We start from the raw sequence: 20,458 nt of genomic DNA, 5'->3' as shown, positions 1-20,458 counted from the left end.
GACCACGCCACGTGGCTTACAGGATCTTAGTTCCCCGACCAGGGATTGAACCCCGCCCTCGGCAGTGAAAGCACGGAGTCCTAACCACTGGACCGCCAGGCAGTTCCCTAAGTGCTGGTTTTAATGACCGATTTGAACACCGTGTGAACAAGCCACATCATTCCCATGTCCCATTGTGGGCTGGATGCGTTGTTTCAGATTTTTAATAACTGGTTGCGGGGAGGGGCATAGAGAGAAGGGGCCTGCCGACAGGACGCCCCTGGACGGCAGGGCGGACACCCCGAAGCCCGGGAGACCCGAGGACCTTGGCAGGAGGGTCGGGGGTCCCTGCAGCCTTCCGGACCTGGGACCCGAGGAGAGGCAGGGAACCCAGCGCCTTAGCACACTCTGCTTCCCGGAGATTAAGCGCCCTCCGACTGTGTAATTAGCACAGCAGTCACGGGGAAGGGGGGGTTCAGGATGAGGGGGAGAAAAGCCTTGCGGGCGGCTGCTTGGCCAGAGCCCTTGCTGGAGAGGGGCCCACAGGCAGCTCTGTGGACGGCTCAACCTGGTCTTGGAAGGGACCCGGCCTTTGGTGGATGGAACCGAATAGCATGGGCGGGGGTGGGGCGGCGATGCTCGCTTCACTCCGGCTGCCTCATCCCCGGTTCAAGTTCCCAAAAGAGTTCCTAAGCGGAAGGGGTGTGGGGGGAGGACCTGCCAGGCTCAGGAGAGGGTGAGCAGATGTTGTGGGCGTCCAGCCCTCTCTGAGGCTTAGGTGAGCTGGCCCGGGGTGGGCGTGGGGCCCATCTGCCCCTCTTTGAAGCGGGGGCACCCTCTCTGGCCCAGGTGGTTCTTTGGAAACGCCTCTTTGGAAGGGAAAGGGGCCTGAAGTTGCAGGCAGGCCCAGCACCCTAACTGGCTCTTACTGGGCGTCCTCTCTGCAGGGGGAGAGGCCTTCTTCAAATACAGCCCCGGGAAGCTGAGGGGAAACCAGTACAAGAAGATGATGACCAAGGAGGAACTGGAGGAGGAACAGAGGTAGGCCGCCCACCCTCTTCGGGGTCGCTCCGCTTTCTCCAGTACCGGTGCCGCCGTGAGCCCCCTTCGTTGTAGGCAGGAGAGGAGGAGGGCCTCCTGTAAGCTTTGCCAGCCCCCCACTCTTCCATTTCCATTTTAGGGTTTTCTCCCCCCTGTCCTGGCAATATTCGGCCAGGCTCGATTTCCCCCGACAGTCCCCTTGGGGCCCTCGGGAGGAGCGTGTGACGGTGACGGGGGGGGGGGGGGGGGGGGGAGGGCGGCCGAGCCCCTTCTTGCACCCCGCCCCTCCCCCGCCAAAAGGGAAAAAGCAGATGCCTGGGAAGAGCCTGGAGCAGATCCGGCTGTTCACTTACACGGAGGGTTCATGACAAAACCAATCCATCACTGCAGGACAGAGCGTGATTCTTCCTGCTCATCCACTGGGCCACCAAGCCCCCCCAGCACCCCCCAAGCCCCCAACCCAGGGCCAGCAGTCATTTTTCATCTGTTCTGCTCCACGGAGCTCTGGGCAGTTGCAGCCACGCAGCTCCTCATTTTTAGAACTGGGCTCTTCCCCCGCCAGCCCCCAGCCGGGCACCCATGCACACCCCTGGGCTTCCCTCCTAAGGAGCAGCGGGGACAGGCCATGGGGGAGAACCAGTGGTCTGGGCCTGGGGTCCTCCGGTTTAAGCACAAAGCTAAATGGGGGCCTGTGTTTTCTGAGCCCAGCAACCCGGAGGGGCTGGGTGATCACCCCCTACTTCCTAGCTAGCGTAAGCTGGGTTCTAGGGTCAGGAGTGGAGGCTTTATTATTCCAGGATGTGGATCTCAGCTACCCTTTCATTACTGCCAAGCCACCCTGTATCCGTCGAGTCAGAAGGCACTGTGCCCACGAGAACCCCCTTTCCCCTCCCGGAGCTGTTGCCAGTCCTTCCACAGCTGGCCCGGAAGGCTCGTCACCGGGGGCGGAGGGGTGGCAAGGGGAGCCCAGCCTGGGGAAGCCCCCCGCTCCTCGGTGCCCAGCCGCTGCCTCTGGGTGTGATCCGGTTTGCTGCCTTTATATTTCAGGATTGAGCTGACCTCTGACCTCACTTCCCTGTAGCAAGTTCCTTAGGTCCTGAGCCACAAATATTCTTGCAAATCCTTTTGGTAAGGAGACTGACTTCTAGATTAGTGGTGCCTCCCCTCATCCTGTCTGTTACTGTGTCCCCATCACGACTGACTGTGGTCCAAACCTCTCCTCCTCCGCTGCCTTCATAACCAGTAATTCATTTCTGTGCACCCGGGCCTGCTCATTCTTCTCCAGCGCAGGGCTCCTGGGTCAACAGGCTCCCTTCCCAGGGCTGCAGGGTTCTTGGAGGCCCAGTTCACGCAAGTCCCTCCTGGGCCTAATGGGCCAGCTGGTTGGAGGGCCAGCGCCCCCTTGTGAGGCTGGGGGGGGGGGGGACTGTCTTCCGCTGGACTGCGTGGTGTCACCCCTGCAGCTTTCATCTTTCCCTGAGAAGGTAGAAGGTGCCTGGCAGAAACCCTGTGCCCCCAGGCTGTGGGTCAGGCAGGGCGTTACGATCAGAGCAAGGGCTGGCGGACTGCAGCCCTGTTCGTGTAACTCCAGCGTGACTGGAACAGGGCTGCGGCCACTGTTTTTCTGTGGTCTGTGGCAGCTTTTGCACTGCAGTGGCTGAGCTGAGTAGTTGCAGAGGGACCACGTGGCCCACAGAGCTGAAAAGAGTCAGTATGTGGCCCTTTCCAGAAAACGTGTGCAGCCCCAGAGTTAAGGCTGGAGGGGGCTTGACGTGCCTGTGGTCCCGCGAAGGGCCCTGTGGACAGAGCCTGTGACCGGGACCCTGGCCTTATTCTGTGCGCTCTGCGGAGACGAGGGGCCATTAGAATAGGAGAGGCCAGTGAGCCGACTCAGTGGCAGGGCTCGGGCCGGGGTCAGACTGCCACTGTCCCTGGGTTCAGGGCTGGGACCTCGGGGAGGGAGAGGGAAGGTCCTTCCTCCATCGTGTTCAGGCAGCAGGCTCTGCGTTGCCCAGGAGGGTCTTTCCCTACTGGATCTTTGGGGGTCTCTAGACAAGTGGTTCACACTGAGCTATTCTGCGGGGTCGAGACTGCCCAAGCGCTGCTCTTGGGGTGAGGGCTTCTCACCTCCTCGCCTGCAGGCTTGGTTATCACAATCGTGCTTGAGCTGAGAAGGAGGGACTGGTGGACTTCATGGTGAACATGGTCCTCCCAGGGTGGGGCTGGAGTTCATGTTCACTCTCTTCACTGCCCCTCCCAGCATGCTCCTGTGGCTGTCCGACACGTCTGCCTGTGAGGTCCGCTTGCTCCCTCCTGCCCCTGCACGTGGTCAGCCCACTCAGCACTGCATGGGGCCCCTGCCACCCAGCCCTCTCGCATGTTCCCCGCATGGTGATGCTTGGGGTTGCCGAGGCTGGCAAGTGTGGCTTTGAGTTTTCATCTACAGCACGATAGTTCCAGTGGGGACCAGGAAAGCTGACGGGTGTGAGACAGCTCTGGTCCCAGCTGAGTCTAGGAAACTGCCTTGGGATTGTCAGTATGAAAAATATTGTCAAACCACTAAAACCACAGGCCAGTGAAAAGTGTGTGCTCTTCTTTGCCTGTCAAATTCTTCTTGACCAAACTCTGCTTGTTTCTAATTCCCTTCCTGGCATTCAGGGTCCCCGTCAAGTTGCAAGCTGGTTAAAAACTCATGCTGCAAACCCCTGACTTTAAATTCTTTACCTCGGCCAGCACAGCAGTATCTAGACCCTAAATCTTTAGTAGTCACAAGACCCAGAGTTCCTCAGAAGCTGCAGTTCACAAGTTTTCAGGGCATGGCACTTGGTACGCAGGACCCAGAGAAAGAGACCCCAGGTTCGGTCCTCCACGTGGTTAATAATTGGGCGTTCCCATCCCTGGGGCAGCTCACAGATGAGATTCCTTCTGCCCAAGGGGCAGAAAGTGTAAGGTTTGTAAATCCAGAGACATGCTGCTTAAGAAAGACCCTGCTTCCTCACCATCTGCCCACCTCCTGCTGGGTCTCCCCTGGGGCTGGAGCTCACAGGCTCCCTCAGCACTGCCTCTGCCGGGATGGGGGTGCCCCTGCGTTCCCCCTGCAGCTTTTCTGGGAGGTGCCATATCCAGCCTCAGTGTGGCTGGGACACTGGGCTTGCAGGTTATGACTGCTCCCCGCAGCAAGATGCCACCCCCTCACCCCCAGGGCCAGTGAAGCTGGCGAGCTTGGCTGACTTCTAGCTCGGCAGCAAAAAGAAAAGGCACCATCGGCTACTCCTTTCCTTGTACACCGTCCCTTCTTCCCATCTTCTGGTCCAGGGGAAAAGTGGAACCCAGGAGGTAGACTAGGTTGGCTCTGATAGTGAGGACCCAGGACCCCAGCACCCATTCCATTCTGAAGGTCCCCAGGACTGGCCTGACGTTTCTGGAAGTGGACACCACTCTAGTGGATGGTGTTTTGAAATGCATAACTGGCAAGGGTGAATGGATATTCTCCTGCTTTCTGCCCTCTGATGGGTCCACAAACCATCCACCAGTGTGAATTTCTAGGAACATGTGCTGCTCACCTCCACATGAGGGCGCCAGAGGGATAAAGTTGAATCCCACCGGTTTCCCTCAGTGCTCACCTGGCTAAACCAGTGCTTCTGGCATTTCCCTTACAAAAGGTGGGCACACCATTTGTGTCATCTGGGGAGCACATTTCCTTGGAAGCCACTGTCCCCAGAAGGGACAAAACCTGCCCAGCAGGGATAAGAAATAATCTATGGTGAGAGGACCGGCCCAGAGAGGACCAGCCCAGAGCGGCCACAAAGCTGAGGATCTGACCCTCGCAGTCTGACCTGCCTAACTAAGTGTCTGTGGAACCCTACCTGCCCACCGACCTATATGTGGACCCCGTGCCCAACAACACACCTGTGGTACCCTCCCTGCCCAACTACCTAATTGAGGACCCTCCGTGTTAAACTATGCACAAGTGGGCCCCGACCTGCCCACCTACCTACCTGAGGATGCTCCCCGTCTAACTACCCACGTGTGGGACCCGACTTGCTCAGCCACCTACATGTGGGACCCAAACTGCCCATACACCAACATGTGGTACCCTCCCTGCCCAGCTACCTACTGTGGGACCCTCCCTGCCTAACCACCCACATGTGAGACTCGAACTGCCCAAATACCTGTAAGTGGGACCCTCCCTGCCAACTACCTACAAGTGGGCTTCAACCTGCTCAACTACCTGCATGGGCACCCGAACTGCCCAAATACCTAAATGAGAGACCTGCCCTGCCCAAGTATTTACTCTGGGACCCTACCTGCCCGACTACCTGAAGTCTGACACTCCCTGCCTAACTACCTACAGTGGGACCCTACCTGTTAAACTACGTACAAGTGGGCCCTGAGCTGCCCAGCTATCTTACTGAGGATGCTCCCTGACCAGCTACCTGCAGGTGGGCCCTGACCTGCCTCACTCCTACATGTGGGACCCAACCTGTACAACTGCCTAAATGAGGGCCCTGACCTGCTCAACTACCAACGTGTAGGACCCTCCCTGCCCAACTACCTACAATGCCACCCTGCCTGCTAAACTACCTACAGGTGGGCCCTGACCTGCCCAACTATATAATTGAGGACCCTCCCTGCCTAATTACCCATGTGTGGGACTCGACCTGTTCAACCACCCACATGTGGGACCTGACCTGCCCCTGTAGGCCTTGCAGACTTGGAACGGGGTCTCGGGCTGGCTTTGGTTAGTGGGCTCTCCTGCAGCAGGTGATGAGAGGCAAACTCCCCTGGGTCTGGATCCCAGCGTCTGGGCTGGCTTCTGCAATTCCAGACGTTCCCCTTCCTCACCCCGTTTCCCCCTTTCCTTTCCTGCAGTACTTGTAAGATGGCATGAGTGAAATAAATTATCTTTTCTCCTTATTTCTCTTTACAGAACCGAGGAATAATGAAGTTATCCTTAGCCTCCTCCTAAAGGCTTTTACTTTTGGCATCTTAAAACTTGAGAGATAAAGCGGAACCCCCAGAGAGGAGCCAGCAGGCTCCTGGGGCGCATTTTCCTGCATAAATCTGCCGGGACTAGGCCCCCATCCAGGACTTTCCTTGGCTGGGAGGATCCCGAATGCCCGTGGCGCTCCCCTGTAGAGGCGTTCCTCCCTGTCTGCCTGGATTGCTTTGTTAAACTGAAGGGTTTTCCTGGATTTTTATTTTCCTTGTCACTCAGCCTTCCTGTCCACACACGCTTTGCACCTGAGATATCACCAGGGTCAGCAATGCCATCATTTTAAAATCGGTATAGTTTCATTCCAGCCCTCCTGCTTTTCATCACCAAAGCCAAACCAGGAAAGACTCTGAGGTGTGATGGACAAATGAGGGAGAGAGCTGCCTGTGCTCGCTGGCTGGTCGGGCTGGTCGACTGCCCTCCTTCCCCTTGGGGCCCGCTCCCCTCTCTGTCTTCGGCTGGCTCGGCTGTGGGGGCGAGAGCCCGATGATTGATGAGTGGGCAGCAAAGAACCAGAACCAGCTGTTGACTTCCTCTTGCCCTTACCCTCCGTTGAGAGCAGGCTCGGATCCAGCCCGCTTGTTGCTAAGAGGCCTTTTCATTGATGTTCCTACCAGCTCAGCGGAATCTCCACCTTCGCTTTGGCAGAAGCAATAATGATAGTGTTCGCTTAAAACAGCTGTCTCGATTCTGCCTCTTCCTAGGTTTCACAGATGAGTTAGAACTTCTCCGGATAATCAGATCAGTCCCAGATTCATTTCTTGGAATTTTATATTTGACAATATTTATACTATACCAAACTAATCTACAGTTTTTAGATGTGTTGGTTAAAACATGTTTTGAAAGCAGTTAAGTTTATAGAAAATTGTTTTTTTTTTCCTATTTAGTGGAAGGCCGGGAAATGTCCACTGTTAGCCTAGGGCATGGTACATTCCCAGGGACCTTCTCCTCTGGGTCTAATACCTTAGGTTCACGGGTTTAGGACAGAACAGGCGACAAAGCAACAGCCACACAGAGCCATGTAGCCCGCCCCACACAGCAGCAGCAACAGTGATTTCCTTGTCCAGGCCGGGGTCTGACTGAAAAATAGGTGACTCCTTCCAGGTTATTAAGTTTGTCTGGACACCTTCTGAACGTGGCTTGTAGGCACCAAGCCTCACATACTCCCGATGGCTTGGATCTGTGTATTCAGCCTTTGTTCGGTCCAATAAACTTTGAGTAGATGGTCTTGATTACTGCGTGTTTATTTCAGTTTTGCTTTGTTTTTAAAAAAATCATCTTTTTGAACCCATTAAAATTTGAGCTCTCTCTCAACTTGTGCCTGTTGTTACTCTCCAGCAGAGTGCGAAGTCCTAGGCCCACCCTCTTAAAAATATGCAAGCGCCACGGCCATTAAGAGACACACAAGAGGATTTGTGTTCCTTTGGGGGGATGCCCACTCATACATCTGGATTGTGATTCCTTCCAAAGAGCTGAACACACAGCCTGTCAATTCACAGTACTCCTTTCTTCAGGCGGTAGGATATCGCATACTTCTCACAGGCGCCTTCTCCTCCAGACAGGAAAGCAGATTGTAGAAATAACTTTCCCAGCGTGACTAAGACAGGCTTGGATTTGGGACTTCGGTATTTCAGCTTCTAGATGCTGCTGTAGTCAGAAAACCAACTGTTTCCTGTTTGGGAGATATGGGGTTACTGCAGAAGGAATATGTTAGGACAAACGTAAGACCAGACATCGATCGGATCCCCCTCTAGGCAGGGTTGGAGTGCTGGTGGGGCAGTGCTGTGCCCTGCAGGGCCAGGGTGGCCAGAGGCTGTGCCGAAGCTCTGCCTCCTGGTGGGTCTTCAGGGACCAGAGCAGACCCTGCCGTTCGGTTTACATCCTCTGAAGGTGGCCCGTGCCGAGCCAGTAGGGCGGTGTGGAGGGGGGAACCGCAGAAGCCTGAAACCGAACGGGGAGCCCATGCCAGCACACAGCGCCCAGCCTCGCTGAGGAGCACAGCACAGCAGAACAAACAAGAAGCAAACCGTGGCTGCAGAGTCTCACCCCACCCTTTCGTGTTTGCACTCGTGGGCGGTGTCCCGTGCTGATCCGATGGCGTGGCCAGCCGCAGAGAGATAACATCACTCCCAGCATTCCCCTGGCCCCCCAGCCCGTGTGTGGTGAACATAAAGCCTATCTCCAGCCAGGCCTGTTCCCTGGTAAAAGGGCCAGGGCCCCCGCTGGCTATAAGGTGTCTTTGTGCAAACTGGAAAGTGGCGCCCCTTCCTCTGGGCAGCGAGACCCCACACCCACCCTTGCCCCTGGGCCAAGCACCCTGTGCACACATCTGTATGCTCCCATTTCCCAGCCAATTGTGTTTTCTTCTTCCTCCACTTTTGGCTCATCCCTCTAAACGAAGGCTGTTTCTAACATGTCTCTTCATAGGCTCTCCAGCCGCCTAATTGAACACCTCTGCTTCCTCGTGGCCTCCCGGGGAGGTGTGCAGTCAACATCAAAAAGAGGCCCAGGAATTCCCCGGGTTTTTTTTGATTTGGTTTTTTTTTAGACCAAATCAGCTCCTGTGTTAAGAGTGGGTTTGTTTGGGTTTTTTAAATTAATTAATTAATTTATTTTTGGCTGCGTTGGGTCTTCGTTGCTGCACGTGGGCTTTCTCTAGTTGCGGCGGGCAGGGGCTACTCTTCGTTGTGGTGCGTGGGCTTCTCATTGCGGTGGCTTCTCTTGTTGCAGAGCACGGGCTCTAGGCGCACGGGCTTCAGTAGTCGTGGTGCCCGGGCTCTAGAGCGCAGGCTCAGTAGTTGCGGCGCACGGGCTTAGTTGCTCCGCAGCATGTGGGATCTTCCCAGACCAGGGCTCAAACCCGTGTCCCCTGCATTGGCAGGCGGATTCTTAACCACTGCGCCACCAGGGAAACCCAAGAGTGGGTTTTGTTTTAGTTTCATTTTCTTCTTATTCTGGAAAGCAAAGCAGTAATACAGGAGTGAGGAGTGTCCCGACTCCACGAGATGTGCACGGTCTCTCTCTCTCTCCCCTGGTTTGGGAGCATCTTTTTCCTCTTTATCCTTTCTTCTTGACAGAGTTCAGAAAGAACAGCTGGCTGCCATCTTCAAGCTCATGAAGGACAACAAGGAGACGTTTGGCGAGATGTCAGACGGCGATGTGCAGGAGCAGCTCCGGCTCTACGACATGTAGGGGCCTCCACCCGGCAAGACGCCGCGACGGCTGGGCCGTGACTCTACCCCGACCCGGGACTCAAGCCCGTGCCATTCTCAGACTTTTGTAGGCTTCATTTTATCTTATATGTAGAGGTAGATCATATACAGAGTTCCTCAGTTCTTGCAATTTAGATATCATGTCACAGGAATCAGGACTGTTGTCTTCAGAGAAGAAAAATCCCTGACTTGTTTGGCTTCTGCCTGCTGGTGAGCTTCCAGCTGTCACATGGGCTCCCCTCCGAGGCTGTCATCTGATCCAAATTAGACCTTCCGTGCAGACCCTGAGCAGGCAGCGGCCCAGAAGGGCTGGCTCGAAGCCTCAGCATCCCCAGCACATGGTGTGGAAAGGATTCAGGGGTGCTGTGGGATGAGTATCAGGTCCCACTGCCCAAGCATCCAGTCTAATAACACTACACCTTCTTCTTCCTTAGAAGGATTTCTGGACACTTCTGCAACTGTATGGAAGCAAGCAGTAGGGGAGCATCCCTAAACAGCAAAAAGTCTGATTCAAAGACTCACCTTTGATCCTGGACCAAAGCAACAGTATCAGAGTTAAGACCCTCTAAGTTTCTCTTATTTAAGCGTGAGACTTACTTTATATATAATTAAGACTTCTATGAGTGCTTATCACACACCTAGACCTGTGCTAGACACTGTCAATGGAAATAAAATACACAACACAGTCCTACCTTTAGAGATTAAAGTTGTGTGGAGGGGAATTCCCTGGCGGTCCAGTGGCTAGGACTCGGCGCTTTCACTGCTGAGGGTGTGGGTTCAATCCCTGGTTGGGGAACTAAGAAGCTACAAGCCGTGGCGCGGCCAAAAATAAATAAATACATAAAAATAAAGTCCTTTGGAGAAGCCAGGCATGTGTACAGGAAAAGAGAACCTCACAAGTCAGCATTCAATAAAATGCCAAAATGACCTCACAGAGAGAGTCTGGGCCACCTTAGCACATCAGTAAAGTTCAGTGAGTCAGTGAGTAAATGACGACGGAAATAACAGCGATTCTTCCGTTCTGCCCAGGTCCTGTATCTGATCACCCCACTGGCAGAAAAATTCATAGCAAGCTGAATTTAGGAGGGTATGCTAAAGGGACAACCTAAGAAAGTTCTTGAGAATATTTTTTATTTGCTGAAATAAAACTAAACACACGAAATTAAAAGAAGCAGTGGCGTTTTACGTACCACAATTTAATAATTATCACGGGCTCACAGTGAACCTTCTTTCATCCTCTCTTGCTTGTTAGGGTTCTTCCCAGGCCTCCCCCCCACATCACTGTAACTGCTTTTGCTTCTTTGCTGACAATCCAAAGCAGGAGGGTCTGATCTGTGTGTCTGTTGTTATATCCAAATGTCAGTTCTTTTTTTCTTTTTTTAAAAAATATTTTTATCTTTTTTGTTACTGCTTTTTAAAAATGTTATGATTTAAGTATCGTTTGTTCCGTCTCTCAGGTCCCAAGGACCCCCCTGCGTTGTTTTTTATCTCCCTGCCCCCTAAATGCATGTCAGCAGAACTTGCACTGCCCTGTAGCCACTTTACATCTCTTTCTTCACCGCCTTCTTCCAGTCCTTCTCTGACTATACCAAACAAACAGGAATGACTCGTGGGTAGTGAGTCAAAATTCTCATGGCTATGGGAAAAGTAAACTGAAGGAACTTTTCTATACTTGGTTCAGCTAAGATGTTCCAACTGCAAAGAACTGAAAACTCCAACTCAATTGTCTTAAACAAAAGGAGAATTAGGGCACAGGAGGAGTCCAAAGGCAGAATGCCTGTAGGTCCATTAGGGTCAGGGCCCAAGCTGTATTTCTCTTAGCTTGGTCTTCCTTGCACTGTGGGCTTTTGTCACTGACCAGCTCTCCTCATGGTTGCAAGATGGCTGCAGGAGTTCAGATATCACATCCAGGAGCAGGAAAAGGGCCATCTCTTCTTTGTGTCCTAGGAGTGAGGGAACCAATTCAGGTGCACCCTCCCCTTTTGGGTCCCAATTGGCCAGAACGTCATGTGTTCGTGCCTTCACCAATCACTAGCAAGGAGATGGGACCACCATGGTTGGCTGAGATGCCTGGGGCTGGGGCCAGCATCCCCTGAACACTTAGCCATCCAGAGGAGGGGGCCACTGGACCTCACTGGGGCTCTGTGAGAAAGGGGTGGGAGGCATGGGTACTGGGTAGACAGGACCTGTCACCTGGTGGGGACTTGAAAGCCAGTGACTGGAGTGCCCAGAATATGTGACACTCTTCCTGGGTGGTGGTTCTGTTGCCCAGGTTCTGGGCCTCTGATGCTTTGTGGAAGCACTGCTGGCTTGCTACAGCTGTTGGGCGGCTCTAATGCCATTTCCAGATAAGCTCCATCTTCTGTTTATATGATTTCTGTCACTTTATCTGCTTCACTGGCACACCAGTGGCCAGAAGAGTCCTCTTAAAACAAAACCCATTTCCAACTGACACCCATATGTCCCATCAGATCTCAGTATTGCTACTAGTCAGGAAAATCAAAGCACCTTAGAAAAAATGTACCTGCAGACTCAGAACTTGTTCGTAAAAGTTCCCGGGAGTCAATGCGAGAACTTAACAGATGACCATAAGATAACAGCCTACCCTGCAAGCTGAAAGCAAGAGGAAACATTTGTTTGTTCACAAGTGTCGGGAGGAAGAAAAATCGATACCATCAGGGCCACTGCATCGTCCTTAACAGAGAACCTTGTCAAATTTTGGATTTTTGTCAATTTGATAGGTCAAAAATGTTAGCTCAGTGAAACTTTAATTTGCATTTTTCTTATTATGTAAAAGTTTGCACAACCATTCAAATGTTTAGGGGCTCCTTGCATTTTTTTCCCCCTGTAAACTGCCCGTTCCTGTCTCTTCCTGTTTTCTATTGACTACCAAACATTTAATCTCAGGTTTAATTCACCGAACAGCACCCATTTCCGATTATCTGGCCATAATTTGGGGTACAGCACCCGTCATCCTCAATCCCTGACCCTGAGTTGAGAAGGGAATCTAGATAATTCCAGGGAAAGCTCACCAAATTCAGGAGCCTTAGTGGAAATCAAAACACCAACGAAAGTAGACCTCCGTCTGCAGCACGATTTCAAGCAAGTATTAATTGCCTTCTTTATATACTCTGAAGAACCACGCACCCGCAGATTGGACCAATCATTCTCCACGGCCAATATCCTTAGCGGCGTCTCAGTGGTTCAAGCATCTGCCAATCTACTGCGAAGGCGGAGCTCTTGATTGCCATTGGGTACCGCATTCTCCCATCGCTCCCCGCCTCCACCCGAGCCCGCTTCCTCTGCGGTGGGAATTCCGGATGTCCGGTCGCGTCCAGAAAGGTTTCCTCAGTGATTGACAAGCGCCTTTGTCCAATAAGGAGTGCAGGCTGGCTCATCCCGCCCACACGAGGCCTTGCCTAGATCCTCCGCGGCGGAGGCAGCCGGGGGCTGGTTAGGGGCGGGGCTCTCGGCCGGGTGCGAGCCCCCAGGGCTTCCTTGGAGCCCAGTCTGGGCTCAAGTCAAAAGATCCCTCCTCTAACGGAGTTCTCTGCCGCGTCGGGGTGCGGCCTGGCGAGCTGTCTTGACTGGGGCTGCCTCTTACTTCCCTACCGAGGCCAGGTTCCCACAGCTTAGCAAACAGCAAAGCCTGAGCCGCGCACCGAGCTAGACCCAAGATATGAAGATGAATTCGAGCCGGTCCCTGCACCCCAGGAGCCCACCACCACCACTACCTTCCCCCCAGCACTCCCCAAGCCCGCCCTAGACTCCCAGACCACTGTCCCACCTCCGAATCCAACACACCCCCAAAACCCCCTGTTATTCACGTTCCCATTATCCCTGCGCCCAAGGCAAAATCCAGCAGATCCTTCTCAGGCAACTGCACGCACCATATAGTCTCACCAAGGTGTCTTTGGTATTGGGCTGACCTTCAAGAAGGTGCAAGGAGAAATGAGTCACACTTTCCCACACCTTTGCTCGCCCTTTCACGTTATGCCCGAGGCGCTTAAGCTGAGGTTTGCCAAAGCAGCTGCTGAATAAGTGTGAAGATCAAGTTGGACTCACCACCTGGCCTGAATGATCAAATTGTTTCCCTTCCGACACCCAAATCCGGCCCACTGGAAGCTCCACAGCCTTAGAGGGTTCCCACCAACATCGAGTCTTTGGGCCTGATGGTGGCCTGGGTCCTCTACAAATGAAAAAGAGAGCCATGCCCCAGAGCAGGTTGGGTCATCACGGGTTACTGAACTGTTAAGTAACCATCCATCTGCAATCAGGGTTTTTTTTGGTAAATTTCATTTCTCTCATCTCTTTATGTACCTTAATTACTTTTTGTTGAGCGCTCCAACAGGGGACAGGTTATATTGACAGGTTGTCAGTTATTTAGCTTCTTCAAAGGTTGATCATATTCACCTCAGAACTGTGTTAGGCGGTGTCTTTGGTTCCCTTGTAATCAGCTTCAATGGTACTGCAAGTTGAGTTTCAGGAGAGGAGACAGCTGGCAAGGGGAATGAAATTAAGAAAATTGTTCCAGGAAGAAAAGGTTTAATGAAGGAAATGGGAGCAAGGGGACAAAACACATAGGATTCAAATTTGAATATTGAGTGGTGTGAATTGGCACATTGACCCTTTCAGACATTTACTGAGTCTGTCTTCAAGCAAAAACACTATGCTGGATGATGTAATGCAAAATGCCTCGGTGAGAGGCAAGGTGAGAGGAAGGTTCACTAACTTTTTGGAGCACATGCTAAATGCAGAGAACAGTGTGCCTTGCCAACGCTCTCTCATGAATCTTCACAACTCTGTGAAGGACATAACGTTCTCCTTCTACAGAAGAAGAAAACAAGATTCAAAAAATACTGATGGGGCTTCCCTGGTGGCGCAGTGGTTAGGAATCCGCCTGCCAATGCAGGGGACACGGGTTCGAGCCCTGGTCTGGGAGGATCCCGCATGCCACGGAGCGGCTAAGCCCGTGTGCCACAACTGCTGAGCCTGTGCTCTGGAGCCCGCGAGCCACAACTACGGAGCCCGCGTGCCACAGCTACTGAAGCCCGTGTGCCTAGAGCCCGTGCTCCACAGCAGGAGAGGCCACCGCGATGAGGGGCCCACACACCGCAATGAAGGGTGGCCCCCGCTTGCCACAACTAGAGAAAACCCACACGCAGCAGCGAAGACCCAATGCAGTCAAAAATTAATAAATTAATACAAAATTAATACATAAAAATAAATAAAATTTAAAAAAAAATACTGATGATCCAATTTTTAAAAAATGAGCAAAGGATCTTAATAGACTTTTCTGCAAAGAAGACATACAAATGGCCAATAAGCACATGAAAGGATGTTCAACAGGCAAATGAAATGTAAATCAAAACCACATGGAGACACCACTTCAGGATCACTAGAATGGCCATAATAAAAAAGACAATAACAAGTGTTGGTGAGAATGTGGGAAAATTGGAATAGTCACACACTCTTGATGGGAATGTAAAATGGTGCAGCTGCTTTGGAAAACAATGGCAGTTCCTCCGAATATTAAACAAAGAATTGCCATGTGACTCAACAATTCTACTTCTAGGTATATACCTGAGTGAAATGAAAACATACACCCATGCTCAACACAAAAAAGAAATGGTAACTATGTGACGTGATGGAGGTGGAAATCATTTTGCAATATATGTGTATTAAATTAATCCATTGTACACCTTAAACTTACACAATGTTATATGTCAATTATAGCTCAATAAAACTGAAGAAAAACAAAAAACTTATGTCCACAGAACAAATAAATGTTCATGGCAACATTATTCATAAGAGCTAAAAGGTGGAAACAACCCAAACATCCATCAACTGATGAATGGACAAATAAAATGTGGTAAATCAATATAATGGAATATTATTGAGCAATAAAAAGGAATGAAGTAGTTATATGCTACCACATGGATGAATGCTGAAACTATTACATTAAGTGAAAAAAGCCAGATACAGGACTTCCCTGGCGGTCCAGTGGTTAAGCCTCTGAGCTCCCAATGCAGGGGGCACAGGTTCGATCCCTGATAGGGGAAGATCCCGCATGCCGCATGGTGCGGCCAAAAAAAAAAAAAAAAAAAGCCAGATACAAAACGCCACATATTGTATCATTCCGTTTATATGAAATTTATAGACACCAAAAGTAGATTAGTGGTTGCCTAGGGCTGGGGGTTGGGTGGCAGGGAAGAGGATTGACTGCTAATGGGTACAGGGTATTTAGGGGAAGGGATGAAAGCATTCAAAATTGATCATGATGGACTTCCCTGGCGGTCCAGTGGTTAAGACTCTGTGCTTCGGGGCTTCCCTGGTGGCGCAGTGGTTGAGAATCTGCCTGCCAATGCAGGGGACACCGGTTCGAGCCCTGGTCTGGGAAGATCCCACATGCCGCAGAGCAACTAGGCCCGTGAGCCACAATTGCTGAGCCTGCGTGTCTGGAGCCTGTGCTCCGCAACAAGAGAGGCCGCGACAGTGAGAGGCCCGCGCACCGCGATGAAGAGTGGCCCCCGCTCACCGCAACTAGAGAAAGCCCTCGCACAGAAACGAAGACCCAACACAGCCATAAATAAATAAATAAAAGTATTAAAAAAAAAAAAAAAAAAAAAAGACTCTGTGCTTCCAATGCAGGGGGTGCAGTTTCAATCCCTGGTTGGGGAACTAAGATCCCACATGCCGCGTGGTGTGGCCAAAAAAACCCGAAAAACAGAAAAAAAACTGATCATGATGATGTTTGCATAACTCTGTGAATATACTAAAAACCATTGAATCGACTGCTTTAACTAGATGAATGGTATGGTATATGAATTATACCTCAACAAACCTGAAATATATATAGCTCTTGATTCTGATATATACAGTTTTTGCTTTTGTTTGTGTCTGGTGGCATTCCAGTCCAAATGGCAACATGAGCACATATTGTGGATGCCTCATTAATATTTTGATTTTTTTTTTTTTTAATCTGTAACCATGAGGGGAAAAAAAGACACGCCTTGGGTGTGTAACAACACAACAAATGTTTACTGTGAGCTTGTGCCTGGCTCTGTGACGAGAACTTGATGTTCTGTGTGATATATAGTCCTTATGAGAAAAGTGGTGTGTGGCAGTTTGGGCCCCCGGGAAACCAACTCCGAAGTGGAGATCTGCACAGAAGAGGCTCGTCAGGGAGTGCTCCTGGGACCAGCACCGTAGGAGGAAGGGAAGGGGCAGGACTGGGTCGAGGGAGAAGGTGGATCCAACACAGTCTCAACAGGGACTGAAGCAGACCCTGTGGGGAGTTTTGAAGATGGGATGGCCCTTCAGAGCCTATGGGGTGTGAGGACCAGGCCTTAATACAACCTTGCCCATCAGCCAGTGGATGCTGGCTGCTCCCCGGGGAAGATGCTGGCTCTTCTCGCCAGTGAGGCACCTCCCCCCCATAGGGGCTGACAGTGGGGGGAACAGCCTTCATTCCTGATGGGGAATCTGGGTGACACGTCAAAGCATCCATCATGATTATTATCTGAATGTTACAGATAAGAGAATTGAAGCCTAGAGAGGCTAAGTAACTAGCCCAATGTGGCAGGTGAGTATGTCGCAGGAGGCATTCAAATCTGAGACTTGGAGGAGGCTGGCTGCGGAGCTGAGGGCTTTTAGCTAAACTGCCTCTGCCCTGAGGAGCTCTGAGAGGCTAGGATGGAGAAGAGAACCACAGCCGTGTACTGCAGAGGACTGCTCCCTCCAGAGGTGCTGCACAGCCAGGAGTGGTGGGTTCCTGGAGCAAGGGCCCCTCTGGGGCCACCAGCAGGGTGGCTTGTTAGAAAACTGCAGGATTCTCCACCCCACGCTCCTCTGACCAGCCCCAAAGCCCCAAGCTCCCCTCCCCAAGAAGACATGCTATAGACCCACCTTCTGCTTCTGACTCCTCCCTCCCACCCACCTGGCAACCCCTCCGCCCATAATGCAAACAGAGACCACATTAAAAATGAACAGGGAGGGCTTCCCTGGTGGCGCAGTGGTTGAGAATCTGCCTGCCAATGCAGGGGACACGGGTTCAAGCCCTGGTCCGGGAAGATCCCACATGCCGCGGAGCAACTAGGCCCGTGAACCATAACTACTGAGCCTGCGCGTCTGGAGCCTGTGCTCCGCAACAAGAGAGGCCGCGACAGTGAGAGGCCCACGCACGGCGATGAAGAGTGGCCCCCGCTCGCCGCAACTGGAGAAAGCCCTCACACAGAAACGAAGACTCAACACAGCCAAAAATAAATTAATTAATTAATTAATTTAAAAAAAAATGAACAGGGAGTCTCATATCAGGGAGATGAGCTGGCAACCGAGTAAACGGGACGCTAGAATGAGACGCCCCTCGCCTCGTTTTCTATAAATAATGTAGATATCAGACACCAAAGATGGGGTCAAGCAAAGGAGATCATCTCTGCGAACGCTGGAATTATTGTTTTTCACTTACACGCGGTATCAGTCAGAGCTCCTCCTAGTAATAGAAACCAATTCCAGCGGATTCAAGAGGAAGAGGAATATATTAGAAAGAAATTGGAGCTTAGATCACCAGGAGGCCTGGAGAACCAGAACCGGTCCCTCGAGGACAGCGATGCTTCTGGCACCCAAACCTTGCAGCTGGCTTCACCGACCCTCTTGGCCAAGGACCCTCTGTTGGCTCCTGCCAGCTGCCCCCCCAGGAACTCTGTTGAGTTCAGACACCTCCTCAAGCACCTTCCACAGTCTCTTCTCTTTGGACTCAGCCCTTAGGGCAATCTGGGAGTGCAGGTCAGCTCTCAACCAGGGGGATGCAGGCGTCCTGGATAAATGCCCCAGGCTGCCATCCTTGGGGCCCTCCTGCATGGTCCCCAGCAGACGTGAGCCTGGCTGCTCACAGAGGAACCAGCTCAACAACGCTCCCTTCACTGGCTTTTCCTCCTTCCCTATCTCAGCATCTCACACTCGACTCCTTCACTCCTGCTTCCTGGGGACACTTCCCAAATAAACTCCCTGCACTCAAGTCCCGACTCAGGCTCTGCTCTCTGGGGAGCACAAGCTGAGACACACACACGTACTAAAAGTACCAAAAAAGGCCTGGTTACAACCACATTCATGATAGATAGGGAAGAAGGGAGAAGAATGGAATTAGGAAGGGGGACAAAGAGGATTTTAACTTAAATCACTATAAAGTTTGTTTGTCTGTTTCTATAAAATACATATATCACTGAAGCAAAAATGAAAACATAAGGACATTTTTAAACGTTGGGTATTACCACCTCCCACCCCTCAAGGAGGGCTATTATCCAAAAAATCCCCCATAGAAAAACAGAAAAGAGGGACTTCCCTGGTGTTCCAGTGGTTAAGAATCCGCCTTCCAATGCAGGGGACATAGGTTCGATCCTTGGACGGGGAATTAAGATCCCACATGCCGCAGGGCAACTAAGCCCGTGCGCTGCAACTACTGAGCCTGTGTGCTGCAACTAGAGAGAAGCCCGAGTGCTGCAACGAAGGGCCTGCGCACCACAATGAAAGATCCTGCACTAAGACCTGATGCAGCCAAAAATAAATAAATAAATATTTAAAAAAGAAAGAAAGAAAGATAAACAGAAAAGAACAAGTGTTGGTGAGAATTGGAGAAATTGGAACCCTTGTGCATTCCCTGTGCAGCCTCTGTGGAAAATAGTATGGCAGTTCCAAAAAAATTAAACATAGAATTACCATGTGAGGGGAGTTCCCTGGTGGCCTAATGGTTAGGATTCTGGGCTTTCACTGACGTGGCCCGGGGTTCATTCCCTGGTCGGGGAACTGAGATCCCACAAGCCATGTGGTATGGTAAAAAAAAAAAAAAAAGTTACCATATGATCCAGCAATTCCACCTCTGGGTATATACCCCCAAAAATTGAAAGCAGAGACTCGAACAGATATTAGTACAAGAACGTTCAGAGCAGGATTAGTCACAATAGCCAAAAGGTGGGAACAACCCTAACACCATCTACAGATGAATGGATAAACAAAACATGGCATATTCATACAATGGGATATTATTCAGCTTTCAAAAGGAAGGAAATTTTCAGACATGCTACTACATGGATGAAACTTGAGGACATTATGCTAAGTGAAATAAGCCAGACACAAAAGGATAAAGATTGTATGATTCCACTTATATGAGGTCCCTAGAGCAGTCAACTTCATAGATACAGGAAGTAGAATGGTGGTTGCCAGGGGCTGGGGGAAGGGGGAAGGGGGAGTTAGTGTTTCAAAGGCACAGAGTTTCAGTTTGGGAAGATGCAAAAATTCTGGAGATGGATGGAGAGGACGGTTCCACAACAATGTGAAGATACTTAATGTCACTTAACTTGGTTAACACACTCATTTGTAACACATATTAATATACTTAAATACTTCTACATAATAATATGCCTAAAATGGTCAATTTTTATGTTATGCATATTCTACCACAATAAAAAAATTACACACAAAAAAATTCTGGGCCAGATGTATCTGGATGTTTTATTCCCTATTTTAAACTGCAAGGAAATCTCTCTTAATAAAAGAAGAGAACATGGAAATTTGAAAAAAATTCATAGAAGCAAATGGCTAATAAATACGTAAAAAGATGCTCAACCTCAGGGTCTCCAGACAAAGGTAAGTGAAAGCAACAACCTTTTGCTTCTTTTAAGCCATCAGAGTGGCAAAATAAAGGTTGATCATGTCACATTTTGCAAAGGTATAAACAAAATAATATTCTTACATTCTACTGGTGGAAATATGAATTGGTCAGGCAATTTGGTATAATTTTTTTTTAATTTATTTTATTTAAGTATAGTTGATTTACAATGTTGCGTTAGTTTCAGGTGTACAGCAAAGTGATTCAGATATATATATATACTTTTTCATATTGTTTTCCATTATGGTTTATTACAGGATATTGAATATAGTTCCCTGTGCTACACAGTAGGACCTTGTTGTTTATCCATTGACTACCTTTGTTTTTAATATAATTTATTTAATTGTAGGTCTGTATGATTTATTGTGTTTTTTTACTTTGGTATAATTTATGAAAATTTAAACAAGATATACTATAAGGCAGTAATCCCACTTCCTGCTATCTATCCTAGAGAGAGATTGAGGAGCACATGGGTATAAGCCCAGGAAGGTTCATGACAGCAACTGTGTGGTCACAGAACATTAGAAACAGGGACTTCCCTGGTGGCACAGTGGTTAAGAATCCGCC

At 50.6% G+C, this 20,458-nt stretch overlaps 2 protein-coding genes across 35 annotated transcripts in view; one reads left to right on the top strand and one right to left on the bottom strand.

Annotated features, from left to right (window-relative positions):
• MXRA7 (matrix remodeling associated 7) overlaps positions 1–9,919 on the top strand; it is a 30,271-nt gene extending 20,352 nt beyond the window's left edge. The window contains exons 3-5 of one of the 3 annotated variants that reach the window (XM_082371255.1): positions 927–1,020; positions 2,068–2,148; positions 5,951–7,248. In XM_082371255.1, the coding sequence (XP_082227381.1) occupies positions 927–1,020; positions 2,068–2,101 (128 nt within the window). In that variant the 3' untranslated portion in view covers positions 2,102–2,148; positions 5,951–7,248. Of the gene's footprint in view, positions 1–926; positions 1,021–2,067; positions 2,149–5,950; positions 7,249–9,093 lie in introns of those variants that run through there. The other 2 variants (XM_082371253.1, XM_082371256.1) reach the window with 2 other exon arrangements.
• METTL23 (methyltransferase 23, arginine) overlaps positions 1–20,458 on the bottom strand; it is a 143,845-nt gene that overhangs the window by 38,811 nt on the left and 84,576 nt on the right. For 6 of the 32 annotated variants that reach the window (XR_014238247.1, XR_014238258.1, XR_014238259.1 and 3 more), the window contains exons 5-6: positions 13,549–13,726; positions 13,294–13,417 (exon numbers count right to left, since the gene is read on the bottom strand). The exons of 5 other annotated variants lie outside the window; for them this stretch is intronic. The gene's annotated coding sequence lies outside the window, so the exon portion shown is untranslated. 21 more of the 32 variants (XR_014238277.1, XR_014238278.1, XR_014238279.1 and 18 more) reach the window with 15 other exon arrangements.

The sequence above is a fragment of the Balaenoptera borealis genome (assembly GCF_965194805.1).
Source record: "Balaenoptera borealis genome assembly, chromosome: 20".
In the NCBI taxonomy this organism is placed as follows: domain Eukaryota; kingdom Metazoa; phylum Chordata; class Mammalia; order Artiodactyla; family Balaenopteridae; genus Balaenoptera; species Balaenoptera borealis.
This window is presented reverse-complemented; position numbering and strand designations above follow the sequence as displayed.